At 40.1% G+C, this 23443-nt stretch overlaps 1 protein-coding gene across 1 annotated transcript in view; it reads left to right on the top strand.

Annotated features, from left to right (window-relative positions):
• Window positions 1-15286, top strand: part of LMNB1 (lamin B1) — a 66888-nt gene extending 51602 nt beyond the window's left edge. The window contains exons 10-14 of the mRNA XM_021717496.1: window positions 459-684; window positions 2206-2310; window positions 5254-5373; window positions 10984-11091; window positions 14474-15286. Coding sequence (XP_021573171.1) covers window positions 459-684; window positions 2206-2310; window positions 5254-5373; window positions 10984-11091; window positions 14474-14515 — 601 coding nt within the window. The 3' untranslated portion in view covers window positions 14516-15286. The remainder of the gene's footprint in view (window positions 1-458; window positions 685-2205; window positions 2311-5253; window positions 5374-10983; window positions 11092-14473) is intronic.
• The last annotated feature ends 8157 nt before the right edge of the window (window positions 15287-23443 follow it).

Below are 23443 nucleotides of genomic sequence, written 5' to 3' on the forward strand. Positions count from 1 at the left end.
AGACTGGAGTGCAGTGGCCGCTCCTGGCCACCGCAGCCTCGACCTGCTGGGCGCCACCGATCCTGCCACTTCAGCCTTCCAAGTAGCTGGAACTACAGGCGCGCGCTGCCACGCCCGGCTGATTTTTTATTTATTGTAGAGATGAGGTCTCACCAAGTTGCCCAGACGGGTCTCAAACCCACGGGCTCAGGCAGTCCACTCACCTCAGCCTCCCAAAGCGCGGGATTACAGGCTGAGCCACCAAGCCCGGCTAAAATTATTATTTCTTAAAAAGGTAAATAGATGGTAGACACCCTAGCCTAAATAAGTTTATCTTCATTAAGATGTACATTGGTTTTGTCTAACAGATCATGAGTAGTGTTCAGCTTTAGAAATGCATGTGCAGTATATATATACTTTTTTAAGGCAAGAAGGGTATTTGTGTTTCATAAATGGAATGTTTTATTTTTCCCATGTAGATTGAAGCTGTCTCCAAGTCCCTCTTCCCGTGTGACTGTCTCCCGAGCATCCTCAAGTCGCAGTGTGCGTACAACTAGAGGAAAGCGGAAGAGGGTTGATGTGGAAGAATCAGAAGCGAGTAGCAGTGTTAGCATCTCTCATTCTGCCTCAGCCACTGGAAATATTTGCATTGAAGAGATAGATGTTGATGGAAAATTTATCCGCTTGAAGAACACTTCTGAACAGGTAAAAGAAAAAAAAAAAAAAAGACCTATTTTTTTTTTCCCAGCAAGGCTTTGCAGATTACTGGGCTATCTTGCAGTTATAATATCTCCTTAGTTTTTATTTGGATTCAATAAGTCTTCATGGAATAAAGGTTTTTGATCCCCCTTTTTAGTTAAATGCATGAAGTAAAGTGAAAATTAAAATAGGAGGAGGATAGTGGTATCTTTAGTGGTTTAAAGATTTTCTTCATTAACCCTTCTTTACAGAGCCAGGGCTTTAAACAAGTTCATTTTATCACAGTGGTTTTTCCAAGGATGAGTTATTACTACTCTCTGCCCTGGTCAGATTTGTGAAAAAGTTGGAGTGGTTGGATGAAATGGTAGATACTCTTTTACAACAATTAACTTTAAAAAAAGCTTTGTGAAAGGAGGAATATGAACCCAGACTCAGATATATTAAGGGAGTATTTTTCTCTCCAGATGAGTGAATGGATGAATGCTGATGGTTTATTTCAAGAATGGAGTGAATCTCTCTCTTGAAATTGTTTATTTAAGAGTAAATGTAAAATATTCATAGCAGAGGTTTCTGAAGTTAGGGCTGGGGCTTTCAGGAGCTCAGTAGTGAAGGAGTCTATCCACCGGAGGGCAGTGGGATGGATGCTTTTCTTACCAGATTTATTGAAACTATCTTGCATTAATATAAATTAATCTGAATAAACAAAGAAACACTAGCACTTCTGAGATGAAAGAGAATAGGCTCTAAGGTCTTATCACAACTTTAAAAGCTAAAGGACAGAGTGGCTCCAGCTCTATTGCTTCATTGTTGTAGTTCTGCTTTTTTCAAAAGGCATATAGCTCTTGGGTATGAAGATATTCTGGAGCTGATTCTCAGTCTGGTTTTTTCTTGTCTTTGTGTTAGTGATAGATAGATATAAGTTAGTTTGGCTGATTGCTTTAATATGCTGCACTTTTCTTGAGATGTCATGTAGCTCTCAGTAGTGCTGGGGGTAGAGTTGAAAGCTGTCCCTCATAGCATCACTGACCCCTTTTGAACCCTTTAAGCTTTAAGGTAAGAGATGTAAATGTGGGCAGAAGTGGGACAGGTGCACAAAGGAATGGACAGATTTTCTTCTTTCTGTTTCTAAGCTTAGATGTCTGTATTTTAAAAGCTTGAAGCCATCAAATACTAGATGTTTATAATTGTGAGTATGGCAGCTAGATTGTGTTGTAAATTTGAAAGATCCACCTAATCTAGCTGTGAATATGACAATTTAATTGGCTTATACTCTTTCCTTCCAGTTTTGTCCTCTTTAAAATTAAGAACCTTCTAATTAACCACAGCACTGTTGAAGTTACTATTCTACTGAATGAAAAAATCATGTTTTCTTTTTATAGTAGGAAAATATGGATCATGGGAAGACAGCCATAAAGCAGCCTTCGTTTAATTGCTTATATGGATTCATTTATTTGATTATTCCATAATTTTTTGTATCTTTGAAGTAACCTTGGTTTGTTGTTGTTTTTTAAATTTTGGTATGAATAGGATCAACCAATGGGAGGCTGGGAGATGATCAGAAAAATTGGAGAAACATCAGTCAGTTACAAATATACCTCAAGATATGTGCTGAAGGCAGGCCAGACTGTTACAGTAAGTGAATTTAGTGATCACTTAATTTAACTTCATTGTCGCAACTAACGGATAAAGTAATTCAAAAAAAAGTTTGACTTAAAGGGAAGCATTTTAGAAGTGAGCATTAAAACAGATATTATTAGGACATTACAAGTGCTATTAAAGATTTTTGAAAATTCCATCTTATTGAGAGTGGTAAAAGAATTGACCTTTGAGTTATTTTTATCTTGTCTGTTCCAGTAGATATAAAATAGCTATCTCTTAACTGATACTTGTAGCCCAGTGTCATTCAGGAGACACTGCTTGGCATAAAGGAGCTGGTAGGAAGTTAACACTAGCCTATGCCTAAAACAGTAGTCTTCAGCCATGGGTGAGCTTCATGATCATCTGGGTAGTATTATGGTATCTTGGCCCCACCTCACCCTTAGCTGTCTTTGGGGTTGGGGTAGGAATCTATATTTTGAACAAAAGTTTTTAGATGATAAGCAGCCTCATAAAGAGTCACTGCTTTGAAACAGGATATTTTAGGAAGAGTAACGTGTAGTTTTTGCAAAGTATCTAAAGTTCTAGATTCAGAGAAAGATAGGCTAAGTGGTATTCTGACTCTATCTTGATATCTAAATGGTTCTCTATTGGTATGTGCTTTAATAGTTACTGAAATACTATTAGCTCACTTTTTGGAGAAGCTATGCTTCATCGAGCAAACCAAAAGATTCCTTTATTTTTACTTTGTAAGTAGATTTAACAAATGAAGAAATATAGCAAAGGTAGAAATATGTTAACTCTGATATAGATTTCAAAGAAGGCACTTTTCATTTTAAAAAAATACTAAACACATGTTTTAAATGTTTATATTTTATGATTGATGCAAACCTTGCTTATTGTTTAAGATCAAAGGCTCAAACTGCAGGTTAGAATTTCTTTTTTAAAAAGTGTATTCAGAGAGCTTGATGCCACTTTGTGAAAATATCAGATGCTAATTTTGTAATAATGGGTAAAAAATGGGATCAACTATTCTCACTACAGTAACCTTTTTTCTCCTTAGTAATTATTATAGTGAGAGAAAATTGCTCAGTCCTATTATATGTCTTGGAAGCTGTATAATGTGGTAAAAAGAATCTGATATTTTAATTCAAAAGATTGAGATTTGGATGTACACTCTATTTCTAAAGTAATATGGAGCCATTATGCCAATCTTCTGCTTTTTCCACTGGGAATACTACTGAAGGGATGAAATAAATTCTGTAGGTCTAGGGGAGAACTCAATTATCAAATAATGTAATGCATTTTTTTTTCCTTCAGTAGCAAGCATTAAATGTGATAAGCTCTTTGGAATATGGTAGTGATAAGTGATCTTTCTGTAAAACTGCAGGGACAAAAGCAAAGATCGGTTTAAAACTCTAGAACAGAAATTGAGAACCACATGTAATTTTAAATTATCTTACAGCTACATAAAAAGAAAGGAAAAAAGGAAAACATGAAATTTGTTTTAGAACCAATTTTATTTAACCCAATATATCCAAAATATTATTGCTCCAACATGTAACTAGTATAAAGTCTTACTAGTTAGGTATTTTACATTCTTTTTTTTTTAACTGAGTCTTCTAAATCTGGTGTATTTTATCCTTCTAGCACACCTCAATTAAGACTTGTCACGTTTTAAGACCACCTATCATTGCCATATTGAACAACACAGCTGTAGTTACCCAGCAAGGATATTGACATTTTATGATGATGATGATTAACATTAAACCAATTATATGATTACATATAGGCTGGTTGCAATTAGGAAAATGCTAACATTCTGCATAATTTAAAAGCCCAGGTCCAGTTTTGTTTTGTTTTTTCCAGTTTCATCCTAGTAAGTGCTCTCTGCTCCTTTCCATTTGTAATGCTGATGGAAGGTCTATAAGCTTCAAGGGAACATCTGAAAAATAAGGGTTCTTTCTCCTAATCAGTAATTCATAGCTTTTTCTCCCTATTTTAAAACATACCTGCCTTTGCCATCTCCTGCTTTCCTTTTGCAATCATAAAGCATTTTATATTGCGGAATAATTTATGGATTACAAACTTTTCTACTTTATCTATTTTAATGTGACCTTTCTAAAGGATCAGGGCTGGTAGTGTAGTGCCCCTGCAGCTGAGAGGACATTGAGGCTCACAGAGATGTAATAACAGTCTGGATTCAAACCTAGGTTTTCCAACTGCCAAGTTTTCTCCATTCTACCCATTCTTTTTTGCCAATGGATACAGAAGAAGAATTTACGTGCTCATGAGAAGGAAAATATAATTATTTTCTTTGTTTGGCTAATTTCAATAGCAATTATATTTTCCCTTGGACAGTGAGTGTGAGTTATCTACTTCCAGCATTTTTTTTTGGAGTGTAATCTCAGATATTCTGGGGTACTGTGACACTGTGTCTGATTACAGACATATCAGTTTCCATAAAAGTATTCTAGATAGGCTGTTTGCTGCAGAAGATCTCCTCTGCTTTATTAGAAGGGTTCAGAAGACTGTAACATGGAAGGATGACCCATAAAACTCATAGAATAGTAGAATGCTATGGCTGCTATTCATTGAGCGCGCCAACCTCTATATATGTCGGTAATTCCTTGCACTTCACAACAGTCCATCCTGTTATAAGTACCATTTCTACCCCGTTTTATGGATGGCTGAAGTAAGGTAACTTGTTCAAGATCCGCTGGTATATGGAGGAGCTAGGATGTAAGTATAGGCAGCTGCACTTAAGGGCCCTGTGCATCATTTTCATTTGTCAGATGGTGAAACTGCAGCCTTGGGAAGCTGAGTTCTCTTGGACACACAGCCAGTTAGTATAGCACTCTGTAGCTGAGACATGGTTCTCAGACTTTCAGCATCAAATGTTAAATCTCATCATGTTGCTGCCAATGGCATGTGGAAGAGCTGGATTCCAGATACACTCATGTCCTTTCTTTTTTCCAGATTTGGGCTGCAAATGCTGGTGTCACAGCCAGTCCTCCCACTGACCTCATCTGGAAGAACCAGAACTCGTGGGGTACTGGCGAAGATGTGAAGGTTATATTGAAAAATTCTCAGGGAGAGGTATGGTCATTTTATCAGTACCACCACAATGTCAGTTTTACCTGATAGGATGTACTCGCTGTGCATGTATGGTTTCTTTTTAGAGATCAGATGGAAATATGAAATAACTAATTACTTAAACAGACCAAGGCTGCTAAGTAAATCAAACTGAAGCTCCTTCAAAGTTTTAGGAATAAATAGAAGTGTTTGATAGACTGCTGATTATTAGTGCAGGCTCCAGAGTTGTTAGTGTCCAGTTACTGTCTTCACTGCATTCTGACTTTGTGACTTTGTGCAAGTTACTTCACCTCTCTTAGTTTTCTTATTTAAAAATGGATATTAATGAAGCAGTTTAAATGAGACAATCCTTGGGAAATGCTTGCAACAGGATCTGGCATAGTACATTTATGCAGTAAATGCTTATGTTACTAACCTTGTTATCAGCTCTCAGTGTTCATGAAACTGTGAGTTTGAAGATTGTGGAATGTACATCTGCTTGGTGTGTAGGTTTTCTGCATGTCAGTCTTAAGGATTCTTATCTTAAGGATTCCCTCCCCCCACTGCTATGTAATGACTATACATGCACACACACACACCCTGCCAGTTTGAGTTTTAGAAATGCTACTTCTTTTTATTACTACTTTTATTAAGAAACTAAAGTCTGCTTTGAAGTGAGAAAACATGGCTTCCTCCCTGTCTTTCCCTAGCAAATCACCTTATCCAGGTGCTGTAACACAACATCACCAAGCCTCTGTTAGAATTTGAGAGTCCTTCCTTCTTTGCTGCTGTTGCCATAAGCATGTTAACAGCTTGTATTACGAGTTCAGAATGGCTTACAAATATGGCTCTCATTTTCCTCTTAGTTGTAATGCTACATCTTCACCCTTAGTCTGTCATGGGAGCTCTGAGATGGCTCGCGTGGAAGCCATAGTTCATATCTGGTTCTGACATTCTTACTGGTTCTGACCTTCTCACCCAGCCTCCAGCTGGCAGGCTTGGCTGTTCATACCTTACAGCATGGCTGGGTATGCACTTCAGTCTGAGTGATGCTGCAAGGAGATACATAGGAGAATGATATGGGAAGCTATGGGAATGATAGGGAAGCTAGCCATATTTGTAAGTGCAGGGCAATTCATTTGTTTGGAAAATCCTGAGCATCTACTGTGCCGACTTAGGATTATAGCAGGAAAGAAGCCTGTCTTGGTTTCTGGCATCATAGAATTTACATTCTACAGTGAATGGGGAGGGCCAGGAAATAAGATAAAGCAAGAAGAGAATTTCAAATAAATGCAACAGAGATAAGCTGTGGTGTCATGAAGAGTCACTGAGGAGATCTTACATTAGGTAGGTAGTCAGGGAAGTTAGCCTGGAGGAGGTGTATAAACCTGAAAGGTGAGAAAGAGCCAGCCATTGAGAGAACAGAAAAGGTAGAGGACACAGAGAGTCAAAGATCCCGAGGCAGGAAAGAGTCTATGTTTTAAAGGAAAGGAGGCTAGTGTGGCTATGGACACTGAGAGCAGGACAGGAGGACTCGGCCCCAGCTGCTGATTGTGTAGGTTCTGGTGAGAAGTGCAGATCTTATTCAGAGTGTGGGGGTTGTGGGGCTACTGGAGAGCAATATGCTAAGATGAACAGAGTGAGGAAGCTACTGTGTGGATTGTAGGGGTCAAAAACAGGCAGAGACAAAGCAACCAACAGAGTAACTTAGACAGAGATGGTTTTCTAGGTAAAAGAAAAGTGAACAAGGGAAGGGAGATTTTAGATGTAGGTTTGATAGGATACTAATAGGGTTAAATGTGAGGGATGAATGAGAGGTGGGAGTTAAGTTGGCCCTGTGTTTGTTTGCTTGGGTAGCTGGGTGGTCCTGGAACTGTTTACTGAGAAAGCTATAGGACGAAGAGCAGGCTTGGTGGGAAGAAGGGTTGGGAAGGGAATCAGAAGGCCTCTTCTGGCCATAGTAAGCTTGAGATGCCGTTAGACATCCAAGTGACCAAGTGACAGTGTCCAGAAGGCTGTTGGAGTGTTTACTTGAAGCCCAGGTGAGAGAGGCTGGGGAGTTTCACCACATAGGTGATATTTAAGGTTATAGGACTGACTGACTAGCGTTTGTCAGTAAAGGAGAGAAGAGGATCCAGAATTGAGCCTTAGAAAATGTTGACATCAGGAGTAAGTTACAGTAAAGGGGTGGAAAGTGCAGCCAGTGAGACAGGAGTAAAACTGAGTTGTGGTGTCAGGAAAGCCAGGAGGAGAAGAAAGTGTTTGTGAAGGAGGAATGGTCAGTAGGTCAGGTTGCAGCCCCTCAGGGCTCCTTTTCTATGCCCATACTGCTGGGCAGACCTCTTACCTGCATGGTGCTTGTCGGGTTCTCCTTGCTCACTAGAGGAAGCACACAGGGCTGTACTGATCGATCCTGGCATCGTGCCTAATGATCTGTTGTGTTGCTTCTCCCCGGGTTGCCTCCCTTGTGGGCACAGGATAGCTGCCAGCTGCTCCCAGAAGTGCACCATTCCTACTTACCATCTTTGGAAAAGGGGATCTTCCCCTGCAAAATCCCCATCCTGAGCTTCACGTTCTTTGCACCAGCTTGGTTGTCTGCCTGCCTCTAAGCCAGTTCCTGGAGCTTGAGCTTTCTTCCTCCCCTCACAACTAGAGTGCATGGGGTTCTCATGACACGTGCACTCCATGTGACACACATGTGTGCTCCATGGAGGGATGAGTACCCAGGTAAAACTGAGCTTGTATCAAGGCATATGAGAAAGGGGCACTGGGTGGTTAAAAACAGCACATATCATCATGGCAAAATAAGATGTTTTCCTGTGAAGGAAATAAAAAGTAAAGCAGTCCTTTCAGACCTTCCAGAATGTAGATATATCTGAAACTTGTCTATGCAAATGATTACTTATATATAGAGATGCAATCTATAATATATAAACAATTGGCTCTCCAACAAAGAATCACCCTAATGTGTGACATTTTCTTATTTCTGTGGTGCAAATACTCCCACCATGGCTGATTTCTGGCTTCCACCATGTATGACTGAAGAGCTATGAAACAGATGAGCACAATCGGCAGGCGCAGCTGGCTTCAGTCTGCTCCTGGGTAGCTTAGTACCTTCACATGCCCAGGCTTTGAGCAAGGGCAGACCAGTAACATGTTCTAGAGAAAAAGGAAAGCCTGTTGTGGAAGACCATCTCATGATGATTGAGATTAGGGTAAGGTTCCTTCCTGAGAGGATTTGGGGCGGGGCAGGAGGGATAAAAACATTTATCTGGTAGCATCTTGACTGATTCCTGGATCTAAACCTCTCAAAAACTTTTGGTTTCTAAATTATTGTTTATTATTATTTTTCCATCCAGATTTTTAGTCATTAACTTGCTCATTTTCCATACTGGCTTTCTACATTAGATTAATTGGCCTTTAAATGTTTTCAAATGAAAAGTGCTTAACAGAAAGCTTATATTAAAAGTAGTTACGTCGAAGTAATTCATAATGAATGAAGCTGGGCAAGTTGCTGTTTTCTTTTTTTTTGCAAATTAAAAGAAATGTATTTGCTAAGAGATAGGAACATTGTGCAGGTACAAAAACAGCAACAATACATACTATCCATTCAAGTTGCTGTTTTCTAAAATCTTCTCACTGAGGCTAGTACTCTTAAGTTACATTGCAAACCTTAAGAGCAGTGTTAGCATGTGGGATGTGTGCACTGTCCCTAGCTAGCAGCTGCTGCGAGAGAATTCTGTTAGAGATAATTTTCTTTGACTCTTCTTTCCTCATTTTTGGATGAGTTGAGAAAAGCTGAGTACTCTCAGCTTTTTGAGAATTTTTTTTCATTCTGTATGCTGCTATCTTCTAGTTGATATCTTGGCTCAAGGAATGAAAGTTTTAAAAAAAAAAACTTTCTTTCAACTGGGCTCGGTGGCTCAGCCTGTAATCCCGCACCTTTGGAAGGCTGAGGTGAGTGGACTGCCTGAGCCCGTGGGTTCCAGACCTGCCTGGGCAACTTGGTGAGACCTCATCTCTACAATAAATCAAAAATGAGCTGGGCGTGGTAGTATGCACCTGTAGTTCCAGCTATTTGGAAGGCTGAGGTGGAAGGATCGCCGGAGCCCAGCAGGTAGAGGCTGCAGTGGCCGGGCGCGGCCACTGCACTCCTGTCTGGCAGACAGAGTGAGACTCCAACTAAAAAAAAAAAAACTTTCTTTCAGTGGTTTTATGGGGTACAAATGATTTTTGGTTACATGGATGTCTTGTATAGTGGCGAAGAAGTCTGGGCTTTAAGTGTTCCCTCAACCCCCACCTGTGCACGTTATACCTGATAGGTGATTTTTCCTCCTTCCCCAGCCTCCTCCCCCTTCTGAGTCTTCAGTGTCCATTATGCCTTCTATATGCCTTTGCGGTTCATTAGTTTAGCTCCCACTTATAAGTGAGAACATACGGTGTTTGGTTTTCCGTTCTTGCATTACTTCATTTAAGATAATGGTCTCCAATTCCATCCAAGTTATCACAGAAGACATGATTTCAAAGAGTAGTAATTGATCTTAGGAATCATATTCTATTTTATTATTACTAATTTGGTGTTTCAGAAGTGGAGTTCCTGGCTAATTAGAAACCCAGAATGGCCCATCTTCCTTGGTTCTGCAGCGGAGATAAAAAAAAACAACAAAAAACCTCACAAAAAATTCTTCTACCACTTTACTTCATTTACAGAGCATATCCTTGAACATATTTCAGATATTGACATTAGGTTTTGGTTTTCTTCCTCTGCCATTTTAAACTAGCTGTTCTGTGTTAGATAAACTTTTACTGAAATAATTTCAGTATCTTCCTCTGTGGAGTTATCTTTCTTAAGTGACCTTAGGACAAGCTACAGAATAAAATTATATGCCCTGCAGCACTCTCAAGGACACACTCATTACTTGCTGCCACATCGTCAGGTTAGCCTTGTGCTTAAACAAAAACGCTGCCGCGTCTGTGCCACATCAGCATTTTCTACAGGCAAGTAATCTGTACTCGAGCCTTTTTGTCGAAAATGGAAATAGTTACTTTCTGTCATACCTCTAGTGAGTGATAGGCGATCTCCTTCTGTGAAGAATACATTGGGCCTCACTAGTATGTTATTAGGAAGTGGTGTTCATCTGTCTTGATTCCATTTCACAAGAGGAATCAGTCATTGAAGAAATGAAAGGAACTTGTCTTTTCATCTTACTCATCGGGTGATCCTGTTGCCCAGGGTCCCTGAGATCACAACAGTTGGCTTCCAGCTTCATTTTATTTAGCATTTATTGAGCACCTTCTCTTTGCTAGGAGCTAAGATCTTTAAGTTAAATTCATGTTGAGTTGTATAAAGAATTTAGTATGCCAAATCATTTGCAGAATTCTTAGTAACAGAATGGGATAAAAAGCAGTGGAAACTTCTCAGCAGGTATTTCAAATTGGCTACCAGTACCTCCCCCACTGGAAATGAACTGCTACTAATTATTGTAGAGATTCCAGTTCAGAAGTTAATGATGGAATTACTTTAAAAAAAAAAAAGAACAAGAATGAATGCTGTTTCTTAAGCAAAGATCCCTTTCCCTTGTAGCCTTGATGGTTTTAAGTATGGCTTTTAACTTAAACTACTCTTGTTTCTAGGAGGTTGCTCAGAGAAGTACAGTCTTTAAAACAACCATACCTGAAGAGGAAGAGGAGGAGGAAGAAGTAGCTGGAGTGGTTGTTGAGGAGGAACTTTCCCACCAGCAGGTATTACTTTATTTTTATATGGTTGCTTAAAATTTTGTTAATATAATTACATGAAGACCGATGGTGTGGTTTGGTTTTTCTAACCCCCTGTTACTTGAAGAACTAGAGCTGTTATCTACCAAGTGGAGTTTGTACTTCCCAAAGGGATATTCAAGGTAATACTTGAGGGTACTAGAAGAGTACATTGGCACTTAAAATAGAATTGTTTTTTTCTCTTTCTATCAAAATTCAGTTTGTCTTTTGTTTTCTAATGTGCAGAATATGTTGTTATGCTAGGAAATGTATATCTCTTATAAATAAGTATATATGGATTGAATTGTATTCCACTAATTTACTCTGTAGGCTTCTGTGATTAAAATGTTTAGATCAAGGCTGGGCATGGTGACTCACACCTGTAATCCCCGCACTTTGGGAGACTGAGGAGTTCAAGACCAGCCTGGGCAACAAAGTGAGACCTTGTCTCTACAAAAAAAATGAAAAAATTAGCTGGGCATGGTGGTATATTCCTGTAGTTCCATTTACTTAGGAGGCTGAGGTGGAATGATGTAAGTAATAAGTAAGCCCAGAAGGTCGAGGCTGTGGTAAGTCATTATTGTGCCACCATACTCTAGTCTGGTGATAGTGATACCCCAACTCACAAAAGAAAAAAAAAGTTTAGATCACTAAACTTGAGCAAGCAACTACATGTAAGTGTACAACAAAGTTAATATTCAACTTCAATGTGAAACAAAATTCTTGCTATATTAAGACCCTAATCGTTATCTAATTGCAAGAGACATTTTAGCTGATGCTTGGCTTTTGAGAGCCCTTGAAATAAAGAAACTCCAAATTTGGTTTCAATTGTAATTAAATTGGAATTATTAATAACTAATGAGCCCTCAGTTTATATTCTCAAGCTGTTTGAGTCTGGTCATTAATCTGAGTTCCTACCCATATCCTGATAATATTTTGTCTCCATAGCTCGTGGCACAATCATAGCTCACTGTTTAACCTCAAACTTCTGGGCTTGGGCAGTTCGAACACCTCAGCCTCTCAAGCAGTTGTGGCTACTCTGCCTAGCTAATTTTTTCTTTTTAATTTTTTGTAGAGACTAATTTTTTGATTTATTGTAGAGACTTGCCAAGTTGCCCAGACTGGTCTTAAACCCCAGGACTCAGGCAGTCTTCTTGGCCTCCTAAAGCTGGGATTACAGGTGTGAGTCACCATACCCAGCTTACATTTGGTTTTAACAAAAAACAAGCACAAAGTCTATTTCCTTCTCTTAATAGGAAGCATCATAATGACTAGAAGTAAAATACCTTTCATCCCAGCACTTTGGGAGACTGAAGTAGGAGGATTGCTTGACCCAGGAGTTTAAGATGCCTGTGCAACTCAGTGAGACCCCATCACTACCAAAAAGTAAAAACCTAACTCAAGGTGCCAAATAGCTCAGGGCATGAGTTGTAGCATGTTAGATGCCAGAGAAGGCCCTCCAGGCCAGCAGAGTAGTTGAAAAGAACTCTGGGAGGTGATAGGTGTCCAGTTTTATGAAGGATGAGAAATTTTGGGGGTATTAGAAGGCAGATGATGGTGTTCTGAGGGTGTTTGGATTACCTGTTCCTTCATTAACAGCTTACCCCAAGACTTAGTGGCTAAAAGCGATTTTTTTTTTTTTTGAGTTGGAGTCTCACTCTGTCGCCCAGACTGGAGTGCAGTGGCCACTCCTGGCCACGGCAGCCTCGACCTGCTGGGCTCCGGTGATCCTTCCGCCTCAACCTTCCAAGTAGCTGGAACTACAGGCGCACGCTACCACGCTGGCTAATTTTTTGATTTATTGTAGAGATGAGGTCTCGCCAAGTTGCCCAGGTGGGTCTCGAACCCGCAGGCTCAGGTAGTCCACTCACCTCAGCCTCCCAAGGCACAGGATTACAGGCTGAGCCACCGAGCCCGGCTATGATGATTTCTTAACTTCTGTGGTTTGACTGGGTTCAGGCCGGCAGTTGGGTTCCACATGGTGGGACTGAACTCAGTTATGCCATTGTGTTCAGCTGAGAGCTTGACTGGATCTTTAGGTCTCATTCTGTATGGTTTCCATGATTTAGTAGTTTAGTCCAACCTTCTTTACATCATGGCAGTTGTCTAAGAGGGTAAGTGGAGAGCACCAGATCTCTTTATAAACTAGGCTCAGAACTGGCACAGTGTCCCTTCTACAACATTCATAAAGTCAATTATAAAGCCCACCTGGAGGTTAAGTAGTCTCCACCTCTTGATGGGAGGATTGGCAAATAACTTACTTTCAAGGATCTTTAATTCACTATAGAGGATGTGTCGGGACTTATACACCAAGTATATTCATCCATTCAGTGGCTTTGTAGAATTTATGTAAGAGATAAATGAAGTTGAGAGATATGTATTAAATTGGCATCTTTAGAATGCCTAAGGCATGTAGTTCCTGCACAATTTGGAGCAAAGGAGAATTGGAGACCCATATTTTAGGATATCACTAGGCAAGCTGAATCAGAGGTACTATCTAGAAGGGAAATTGCAAAAACACTGAGGGAGCATATAATGGAGATTTATTAAGGTATAGTGACTAAACTCGAGGGTGAGAGAAGGAAAAAAGAAGTCAGATGTGTGAGATTTTTAACTTGTGTGATCACAGAAGATAATGATATCAAGGTTCAAAAGAGGGACGATGTAAGGGTAGAACAGCTATTCTGACTTCATCATATTTGAGGATGAATCCTACAACCTTTTGAATTGATTAGAAGTTTTTTGGTGACCTTCAAAAAACCAATTTTAGTTTAATCAGTAATGAGTCAAAAGTCACACTCTGAGGTTTTAAGGAATTAATGGGTGATAAAGAAATGGATAGGGGAGCCATTTTGACTTCACATTTGAGGACAAATACAGCTCAAATGGCTCAGAATGTGGAAGTTCAGGATCCAGCCAACCATGTTTTCTGATGTAGTTGTTGAAAATGGAGTCCACAGATCTCCTGTTTCCTAAGGTAGCAGAGGAAGTTATTGAACAGTGGTTTTCAGCTTCAACTGCATAGTAGAATTACTTTAAAATTATATACGTAGGTGCCCTTTCCCAGTTAAATGAGAAATTCTCACTTGGTTGATTTAGGAACCTAGAGCAGATTTTTTTGTTTGTTTGTTTAACTTTTTAACTCCCCAGGATCTGAATGTGCAGCTAGAGTTGAGAATCACTGTTCTAGAATTTGTTGGTGTATTCTAGGGACAATGTCCATAAGAGAGAGTTGAAAAGGGTAAGTGAGAAATGGTAAGGGCCCATTTGAAGTTAGATAATGTAGATTTGTAGTATCCCTATTGAAAGTTGTTTTAGAATATTGTGTTCTGTTTTTAGCACTAATTTTTCCTTCTGTTTTTCTCATCAGGGAACCCCAAGAGAATCCAATAGAAGCTGTGCAATTATGTAACTTCTCAAGTCAACTGTCTTCCTCAAAATAAAGAAGTATGGTAATCCTTACCTATATACAGTGCAGAGCCTTCTCAGAAGCACAGAATATTTTTATATTTCCTTTATGTGAATTTTTAAGCTGCGAATCTGATGGCCTTAATTTCCTTTTTGACACTGAAAGTTTTGTAAAAGAAATCATATCCATACACTTTGTTGCAAGATGTGAATTATTGACACTGAACTAATAACTGTGTACTGTCTGGAAAGGGTTCCTCAAACTTTTTGACATTTTTAAAAAATGTGTGTGTTTTTTCTTTTTTTTTAAGTTCCTGTGAGAAGGGGAGAGGAGGGTCAGGTCAGTAAACCACTGTGTGTCTCGGTGTAATTTGAAGATCGCTCCATCTAGATTAGTAATCTGCTCTTGATTATTCTCTGCTATATAACGGTGCTGTGAGGGAGGGGGAAAGCATTTTTCAATATATTGAACTTTTGTACTGAATTTTTTTGTAATAAGCAATCAAGGTTACAATTTTTTTAAAATAGAAAAGACAATTTTGTAAGAAGGCAATATTAACCCAATCATCATGTAAGCACTCTGGATGAAGGATTCCACAAAACTTTGTTTTATGGTTACTTCTTCTCTTTGATTCTTAATTCGTGAGGGGAATGGGGGGAGGAGGGAGGAGGAAAGGGCTTCTCTATTACAATGCATTAGCTGTGTTTTTTAAGATAGTGTAACTTGCTTAAATTTCTTATGTGACATTAACAAATAAAAAGCTGTTTTAATATTAATCTACTGTCATTTTTAACCCTTTAACAACAGATTTTGAGGGAAGAAAATATTGTTTCAGTTTTGCTTTTGATGTAAATTGACTTGTTTGAACTGAATTTTTCTTTAAGACAATTGAAGAGGATAAATACACAAATCAGCCATTTTGGGGGCCTTTCGGTACTCTTATTCTCATTAATGACAACAATAATAAAGGCAATAACAACAGCCAATGTTTTTGAGCCAGACATCATGCACAATGCTTTATTACATTTTGTAGCTTATTAATGATAAGGCATTTAAAAATCTCTTTAGGAAAGCCAAATAGGGACAGTGGAAGAAGACATAGGGGAAGATAGTCCTATTAAAGGGAAAAAATGGAGAAATTATTTTAGAATCAGTTTTACTGTCTTCTAAAATAAGAAGGAAAGAGAAATTGATTAAAAGCCACCTTTTTGGAGGAATAATGGATGATTGATGGGAATATTGCATGTGGTCATCATGAGGGTTTCATTTGCTGTGGATTTGGGAGTTTTTGTCATGTGATTGCTTTAGCTAAGTGAGTTTATCATATAGGAAGTGGACTATCTGAACCCTTCCTAGAATGAACAAATGGTAATATTTCAGAAGCTAACCCAGAGTCAGTGTTTGCTTTTCTCTTGAAATATTCCTGCAGTAAGCTGTGCAAAGACTACTGGCTTTTGCTTGAAAATAACTCACAAAGCCGCAGAATTACTGTGCTCCACATATTTACTGCATACTTTGGTGCCGTCGCAGACACAAGATAAATGCTGGGTTAGAAATTCTGTCTGGTAAAGCAGATAAAATGATAACTTCTCAACACAGATTTATCTTCAGAGTGAGAACAGCAATACGTGTGCAGCCAGACTTGGTTGTGAAACATTTTGCCACAAGATGGGGCACTCAATACACTCAAGGTGCTTTATTGCTGGATAAATTAGGTTATAAAAGTCAACACTTTAATTAGTTGGGCATTAAGAAAAATTGGCAGTTGTAATACAGTAGAATAGTATGTACGCTGGGGAAATTTAGAGTGAATCTCCAAGACTCAACATAATTCGGTGCCCCTGGATGTGTGGTGGTAGATTGTGGAGTCTGTTTAGACTACTAAATTGATATTTTCTGAAATTGAGCTGCACCTAAGTCCATTTCCATAGAATGTCAAAGTCAGAGGACATGAGCCATTCTGCATATTAAATCGGTATCTGCCTCAATGGAGGTTAGGCATACAGCATCTGTAGATACAGTTTTGGATCACTTAACTGTCTTATAACAAATATGAGTTCGCTGTTTCACCTGGTTTTGTCTTTGTATTCTGGTTTCACTACTGTGTTTAGATATGGATTTATTTTTATTCCTCTTGTTCAGGTCTCATCTCTGTTCTTCACTAAGAGAATTCTGGATATTCTTACTTTGTTGAGTATTAATTATCTTGTCCCCTCTCCCTGTTCTTCTGGGAATTCTTTTAGACTTTTATTGGATCTATCCTGCTTCATATGTTTTAGATTTCTCTATGCTGTATTCTCAGTAACTCCTCTGTATTTAATCTCATTGATTCTGTTCTCAGCCCTGTCTAATCTGTTGTTTATGCCAGCCATTGAGTTTCTGGTTTCATGGACTTTACTTTTTATTTCTAAAGTTATCTTTGATTCTTTTTCAAATCTGCCTGTTCTTTTTTCATACTTACTTGTTCATTATGGTTTCTATTCTTATAAATCATTTTAGTTATTATTTTTATAGTCTCAATTCTATTTACTTGAGTTTTGAGGGATGCTGACTTTTCTGTTAGCTTCATGTGTTGACTCTCATAATGGTGGTTTACCTCCTCATGGGGTTTTTAGGACGGTGAAAACATCTTTGGCAAGGGCTGTTTATTCTGTGAGTGATCCATGGTTTTGAGGGCATTGTTACAGAGGAATTTGGAAGTTTCCTGTGCCGGAGTGTCAGTACCATGTTTTGGTCATTTTCTTACCTTGCGGTAGTATAGGTCCACTGTGACACTTGTACACGGGTGTTCTCTGCTTTTCTCAGATAACGTCCACATATCTTTGTCTTTGCTCTGGACTGACTGGCAGTGTTCTGGAAGCCTGAGGATGCAGGGAGCAATGTAAGGTTCATGCTTTATGCAGCAGTCTCAGTTCTAAGTCCTCTTCCTTGCAAGGACCCAAAGCTGTGTTTCCTGTCCCCACCTATCAGCCTCTGAGGCTTATATTCCAGATTTTGAGTTCTTTGTTTTTTGTGGCACCTGGGTATTTCTTGTTCTTTCTTTCAAGCTTGGTTCTACATATATATGTGTATATATATGTATGTATATATGTGTATATATGTGTATATATATATGTATGTATATATGTGTGTGTATATATATATACATACATATATATGTATGTGTGTGTATATATATATATATATATATTTTTTTTTTTTTTTTTTTTTTTTTGAGTTGGAGTCTCACTCTGTCACCCAGACTGGAGTGCAGTGGCCACTCCTGGCCACCGCAGCCTCGACCTGCTGGGCTCCGGCAATCCTTCCGCCTCAGCCTTCCAAGTAACTGGAACTACAGGCACGTTCTACCACACCCGGCTAATTTTTTTGATTTATTGTAGAGGTGAGGTCTCGCCAAGTTGCCCAGGTGGGTCTCGAACCCGCAGGCTCAGGCAGTCTACTCACCTCAGCCTCCCAAAGCGTGGGATTACAGGCTGAGCCACCGAGCCTGACTAACTTGGTTCTATATTAAGACAAAAATCAAGTTTTATTTTACGAGTGGAAGGAAGGAGTTGTCCATGTCAGTTTAGTCTGCCATCATACATGTATGTGTATACTTTTAAGAGATATGATTATTCTAAGTCATGTTCTTTTTGGTGTCAATCTCTCACCTACTCTTCTTTTCATCACATCTTAAGGTACAAAGAAATTTGTTTGAATGCCCCTTTTCCTGCCAAAAAACACATGTTAAAATGAGAGAAATGGAAGACTCTTTAAATAACCCATACCTTCTGGATCGTTGGCTTCTAAACAAAATGCAGATATTTTTTCTTTTTAGTTCTGTTGCATGAAGTAACAACATAGATGTGAGTCTTGGGAGGTGCCGCCAGAGGGAATGTTTCCTAGGGTCCAGACTTGAGAGTCCCTGGAACGCGGTTCTGGTTGGTATTCATTATATTTACGTGGGAGGATCCAGAATTTTGAAATTGGGACTGAGTCTTCTTCCCTGCCTCCCAAAGGAAAACAACCAAAAAGGCTCTGAAGGAGGTAGTATTTACAGTTCTGTGTTTTTTCTATTTGGCCGCCTTACTGAAGAGACATTCAGAGCCAATTTGATGAGAATGAGGAAAATACTTGGCAAAATACAAGTCATATTTCAAATTGTTGGGGAGGGGAACTTCACATGAACGGTGCTGCTTGGAAAGAGTTGTTAATGAATGGGGAACATCGCTGGGAGTGGATACTGCTTTCCTGCTTTGGAGGGTCACAGTAAGGGCAGAGAACAGTCAGAGACAGACCAGTAGCCAGCTTGCCCTGGAGCTGTGTGTTGGATCCAGAGTGGAAAAATCTCACTTCCTGCCGCCTACCCCTCACTTCCACAATTCTGCATTTTCTTTCGCTGTTAACAGCACAGTAAATCCTGTCCTCTGCTGACATTTCTCCAGAGACAAAATGCACCCCACAATTTGAGGAGATGGCCTGTTCAGTAGTAGCTTAATTACTTTGTAACAATAAAACACATATTCACCCAGATTTATTATGTGAGTGCTTCCTCCACCAATCTGAATTGGAATTCTCAGTTTAAATGCCAGCCAAGTTTGCTTTTAGAGAAATGCAACTCCTGTTCCATTTTAGGGGTTTTTATCCTTACTTGGGCTATGTATTCACATGAGCTGCAGTCTGCGGAACCAGAAGATTCCTCTGCATTTGAAGCCATTTTCTTAAACACTAGTGATTCCTTTGATTGAGAATAAATTCTTACTTGCCTTTTAAGCCTCATTTCGTGATCCACTTGGCTTACAGCTGTGGCCCTAATCCTTCTGCCGCTGTAGCATCTGCTGGTTTCCCGCATTTTTCCCTGCATCTGTCTGTGGGGCAGTCCTCACCATAATTGTAGTAGGGTGGAAGTGCCTTTGGTAGTGTTTGGATTTCCTCAGTGTTTTGTGGCTCTGTAATTTTTCTCCAATTGGCTGGTTTGGTCTGTTGAATACATACAGGTATTTCCACAGCCCCTTTGCCTACAGTCCTGAGTCCTGTGACTTAAGTGCAGCCCCAAGTGCTAGCTGAAGGGTCCACTGTGACCAGAGGGACACAAATGCCTCTTTGCACTGAGTACATTTCACTCTGGCAGAGAACTGACTTTCTAGCACAGTGGTCTAGAGTGATCTTCAGATGACTTGCTCTTTACCTAGTTTCCCAAATTGAGTCCCAAGTCACTTGTTTTTCCCTTCTTTTCTCTCCACTGTCCACTTTGAGCCAAGGAGCCTCCCTCTCGCTCCACCCTTTAACAAGCACTGCTTTTTAATTAGATCCTGGTGGTTAGTTCATCCTCTTCCAATGAATGGGGCCATGACCAGCCTTCCTCTTAGCTGCCAGCTTCCACCCCTCTGTTCTGCTGCCTCTTCAGCTGGCAGACTTCAGGAAGAGACAAACCCATACTCTCTCTGGGGCCAACATTTTTCTCGGTACCATTTTCCCAGCTACCCAGTCAGACCATTACTCTTTCATGTTTTTGCCTTGGTAAGAGAAAAACTGTTAGAAAATTTAAACCCTGCAAAAAAAAACAAAACAAACGAGCGGAAAATGTTCATACCATGTAAAATAAGTGGTGGGCCTAGACCACCTGGAGAGATGCTTCATGGGTCACCAGGGAGAGTGATGCTTATTCTAGACCTGGAAGGGGTCCTTCTGTGGAGAAAGAAGGGTTTGGACACAAGGTGAAGACAGGAGTGGGGTTCTAGAAATGCAGTGCTGCCCTGCCCTGGTGTTATGTGGGGAGCACAAGCTGACATGTGGTGGTCTCTTACATGTGGAACTCTCGTTCTCACAAAGGAGGGCAGAAAAGCAGTGTAAGACCCATTGAAAGGAGGAAGGGGCTGGGCACGGTGACTCATGCTGAAATCCAAGCACTTTGGGAATCCGAGCCGGGAGAATTGCTTGAGCCCAGGAATTTGAGAGCCCAGGAATTTGAGAGCAAGCAACATAGCAAGTCATTGTCTCCACAAAAATAAAAAAAAAAACGTGCTAGGTGTGGTGGTGTATACCTGTAGTCCGGGCTACTCAGGAGGCTGAGGCAGGAGAATCACCTGAGCCCAGGGGTTGAGGCAGCTGTGAGCCATGACCATCGTGATGAGCATGCCGCTGCACTCCAGCATGGGTGACAGAGTGAGACACCAACTCCAAAAATGGAGGGAAGGAGAAGAGGGGTATGTGTTCACAAGGCCAGGCGCTATGCTTGGGCTGTCACATCAAGCATGACTTTACTTAAAGCTCACAATATCATATTAGTATTGTCCTTGTTTTGCAGATGAGATAATGGACCGAGAGGTTGTAATTTATTCACTCATTTCTTCAGCAACCATCCACTGGGAGATTTGGCTTTGCCAGGAACGGCCTAACAAGGCCTCAGGAATACCAAGATGAGAGAACCAGTTCTTTTCTTGAAGAACTCAGTCTGATCACACAGTTCTGTTGTCTTTGAGGACTGTGCCTATTCTGTCCCAGGCAGCTGTCAGAAAATAATTTACATAGCCAGTTTACTAATGAAAACGGTGCTATTCATTGTCAAAATGAATGGGAGTAATTCCAACTGTCAGATAATCCCCAAATCCCTATTTAAAGTTTCTGTTGTTTCTAATGTTCTTCAAATTAATGGCAAATGTAATAAATATTGTTTGCATGGGACATTGAGAAAATGCTCTCTTGCATATTGGCTGATTTGTACCTATCAGCCCCAGAAGATGGACTTAGGAGTGGAAAGAGATTCTGTTTTCCCAGCCCGAGCTCTTGCTCAGTCTTCCTGTCTTCCTCCCACTGTTGCAGCTAAACTCTCAGATAAGACATAAAGCCGCAGCCCTGGTGGACTGACCTTTCTCAAGCTGGCTGTGTTTCAGGGTGCACATTCCCTGACATCAGGGAGGTAATTAAGTATTCTGACTTAAAAGTCTGTGGGGGAGAGTCACCATTAGACAAGCTCAACAGAGGTGGGGAGAGCATCCAGCAAAGAGTTGAAAGCAGTTGGGGCCTCAGTGAAGCCATGTGTTAATATTGTTTCTGGGAGTTGATGAAAATGACCCAGGGGATGTGCAAGTACATCTCAGTTAGCCTAGTGGGTGGGTGGAAGGCTGTGAATAACAGGGATTATTGGAACTGGTGATTCAGCTCTGATTAGAAAGGAGGTAGAAATTTTTTCTTAATGAAAGAGAATTGTCTATCCATTAAAATATGCCAAGTATAGTCATGGGTTATGTCCCAAATTTGTGCTTTTCCACACAGATGGGCCTTCTCCTTAGGCTTCACATAGAAAGACTAAATAGCATTATTTTTGCCTTTGAACTAGCTCTGCAAGTGGAAAAATCCTGATAAGAGCAGTAGTTAATGACACTAAGTTGCTGTCATTTAGTGATGTGAACCCAAAAAAGCCAGCGTTCCTGAATCTATTTCCTAATGTATAAATTGGAACTAAAAGGCCCATTACAAAGATTTGGTGCGAGAATTATAGATTAGATCATGTTAAAAGATCATACCAACATAGTAGGTTGTAAATAAATAGGAGTTTAAAACTAATTAACTTAAAAAGTTTTGATTAGGGGAATTAAGGTAGGAAGTACGAGAGAGTATTCTGTGATCAAACGGCAGGGTTGTTAATTACTGTTGGTTTATGTAAGTCTCCAAGTGAAAATAGTGTTGGTCAGAATTAGCATTTCTCCCGGGTTTAGTCAGTTGAGTGGTTAAACAAGGAAAGCCACTGAGAATACTGGAAGCACCACATTTTACTCATTTTATGAATAAATATTAGTTCAACAAACATTCATCATGTAGTGTACTAAGCATACATGCTCATGGACATGCCATGCCAGTACCAGCACTGGCAATACCCTGTTGTGGGAAAGGGGATCCTGACCTGACCCTGGGGAAGCTGGTGGCTCAACACAAAGCCAGGCATCAATCAGATGTTCACACAGGTGTGTAAAACTAAAAACTGCTGTGGGTGCTATTAGAACAGGCAGGCACCATCCACAGCAGGCTTCAGGAGCTCCGTCTTTTGGGAAATGGCCATGAGGAAAGATTGTCTAGTAGAAGGCTGTTCGTTCTTTGTTTTTCTCTGAGTTGGGGTGGGCTCTGTTGCTCAGGCTGGAGTGGAGTGCCACGATCATGGCTCACCTTAGCCTCCAACTCCTGGGCTCTTGTGATCCTCCTGCGTCGGCCTTCTGAATAGCTGGGACTACAGGTAGGCACCACCATGCCTGGCTAATTTTTTGATTTTTTTTGTAGAGATGAAGTCTTGCAATTTTGAACAAGTTGGACTTGAATTCATTCCTGAGCTCAACAGACACGTGAAAAAGTGCTCAGCCTCACTAATCATCAGAGAGCTGGAAATCAAAACCACATTGAGATACCACCTAACCCCAGTAAGAACGGCCATCATTAATAAAAAAAAAAAAAAAAAAAAACACAGATGCTGGCAAGGATACAGAGAAAAGGGAACACTTCTCCATTGCTGGTGGAAATGCAAACCAGTGGAAAACATTGTGGTGATTTCTAAAAGAACTAGAAATGGACCTTCCATATGATCCAGCAATCCTATTAGGAATATACCTGGAGGAACTCAAATCATTCTACAAAAAAGATACCGTACCTGCACACACATTCTTATCGCAGCACTATTCACAATAGCAAAAATGTGGACCCAACTGTGCTGCCCATCACAACTGGACTGGATTTTTAAAATGTGGTACATATACACAGTGGAATATTACGCAGCCATAAAGAAGGACAAACATGGACTTTGCAGCAACTTAGATGGATTTAGAGTCAATAATACTCAGTGATCTATCACAGAAGCAAAGGACCGAGTACCACATGTTCTCACTCAGCGGATCCTGAACACTTACCATAGTACTACAAGAAAGGGATTGGCAGTAGTAGACCACTGTGGGGAAGGGGAGGGCG

This window comes from Carlito syrichta, unplaced genomic scaffold (genome assembly GCF_000164805.1).
Source record: "Carlito syrichta isolate Samal-C Ts95f unplaced genomic scaffold, Tarsius_syrichta-2.0.1 Scaffold309791, whole genome shotgun sequence".
Lineage (NCBI taxonomy): Eukaryota > Metazoa > Chordata > Mammalia > Primates > Tarsiidae > Carlito > Carlito syrichta.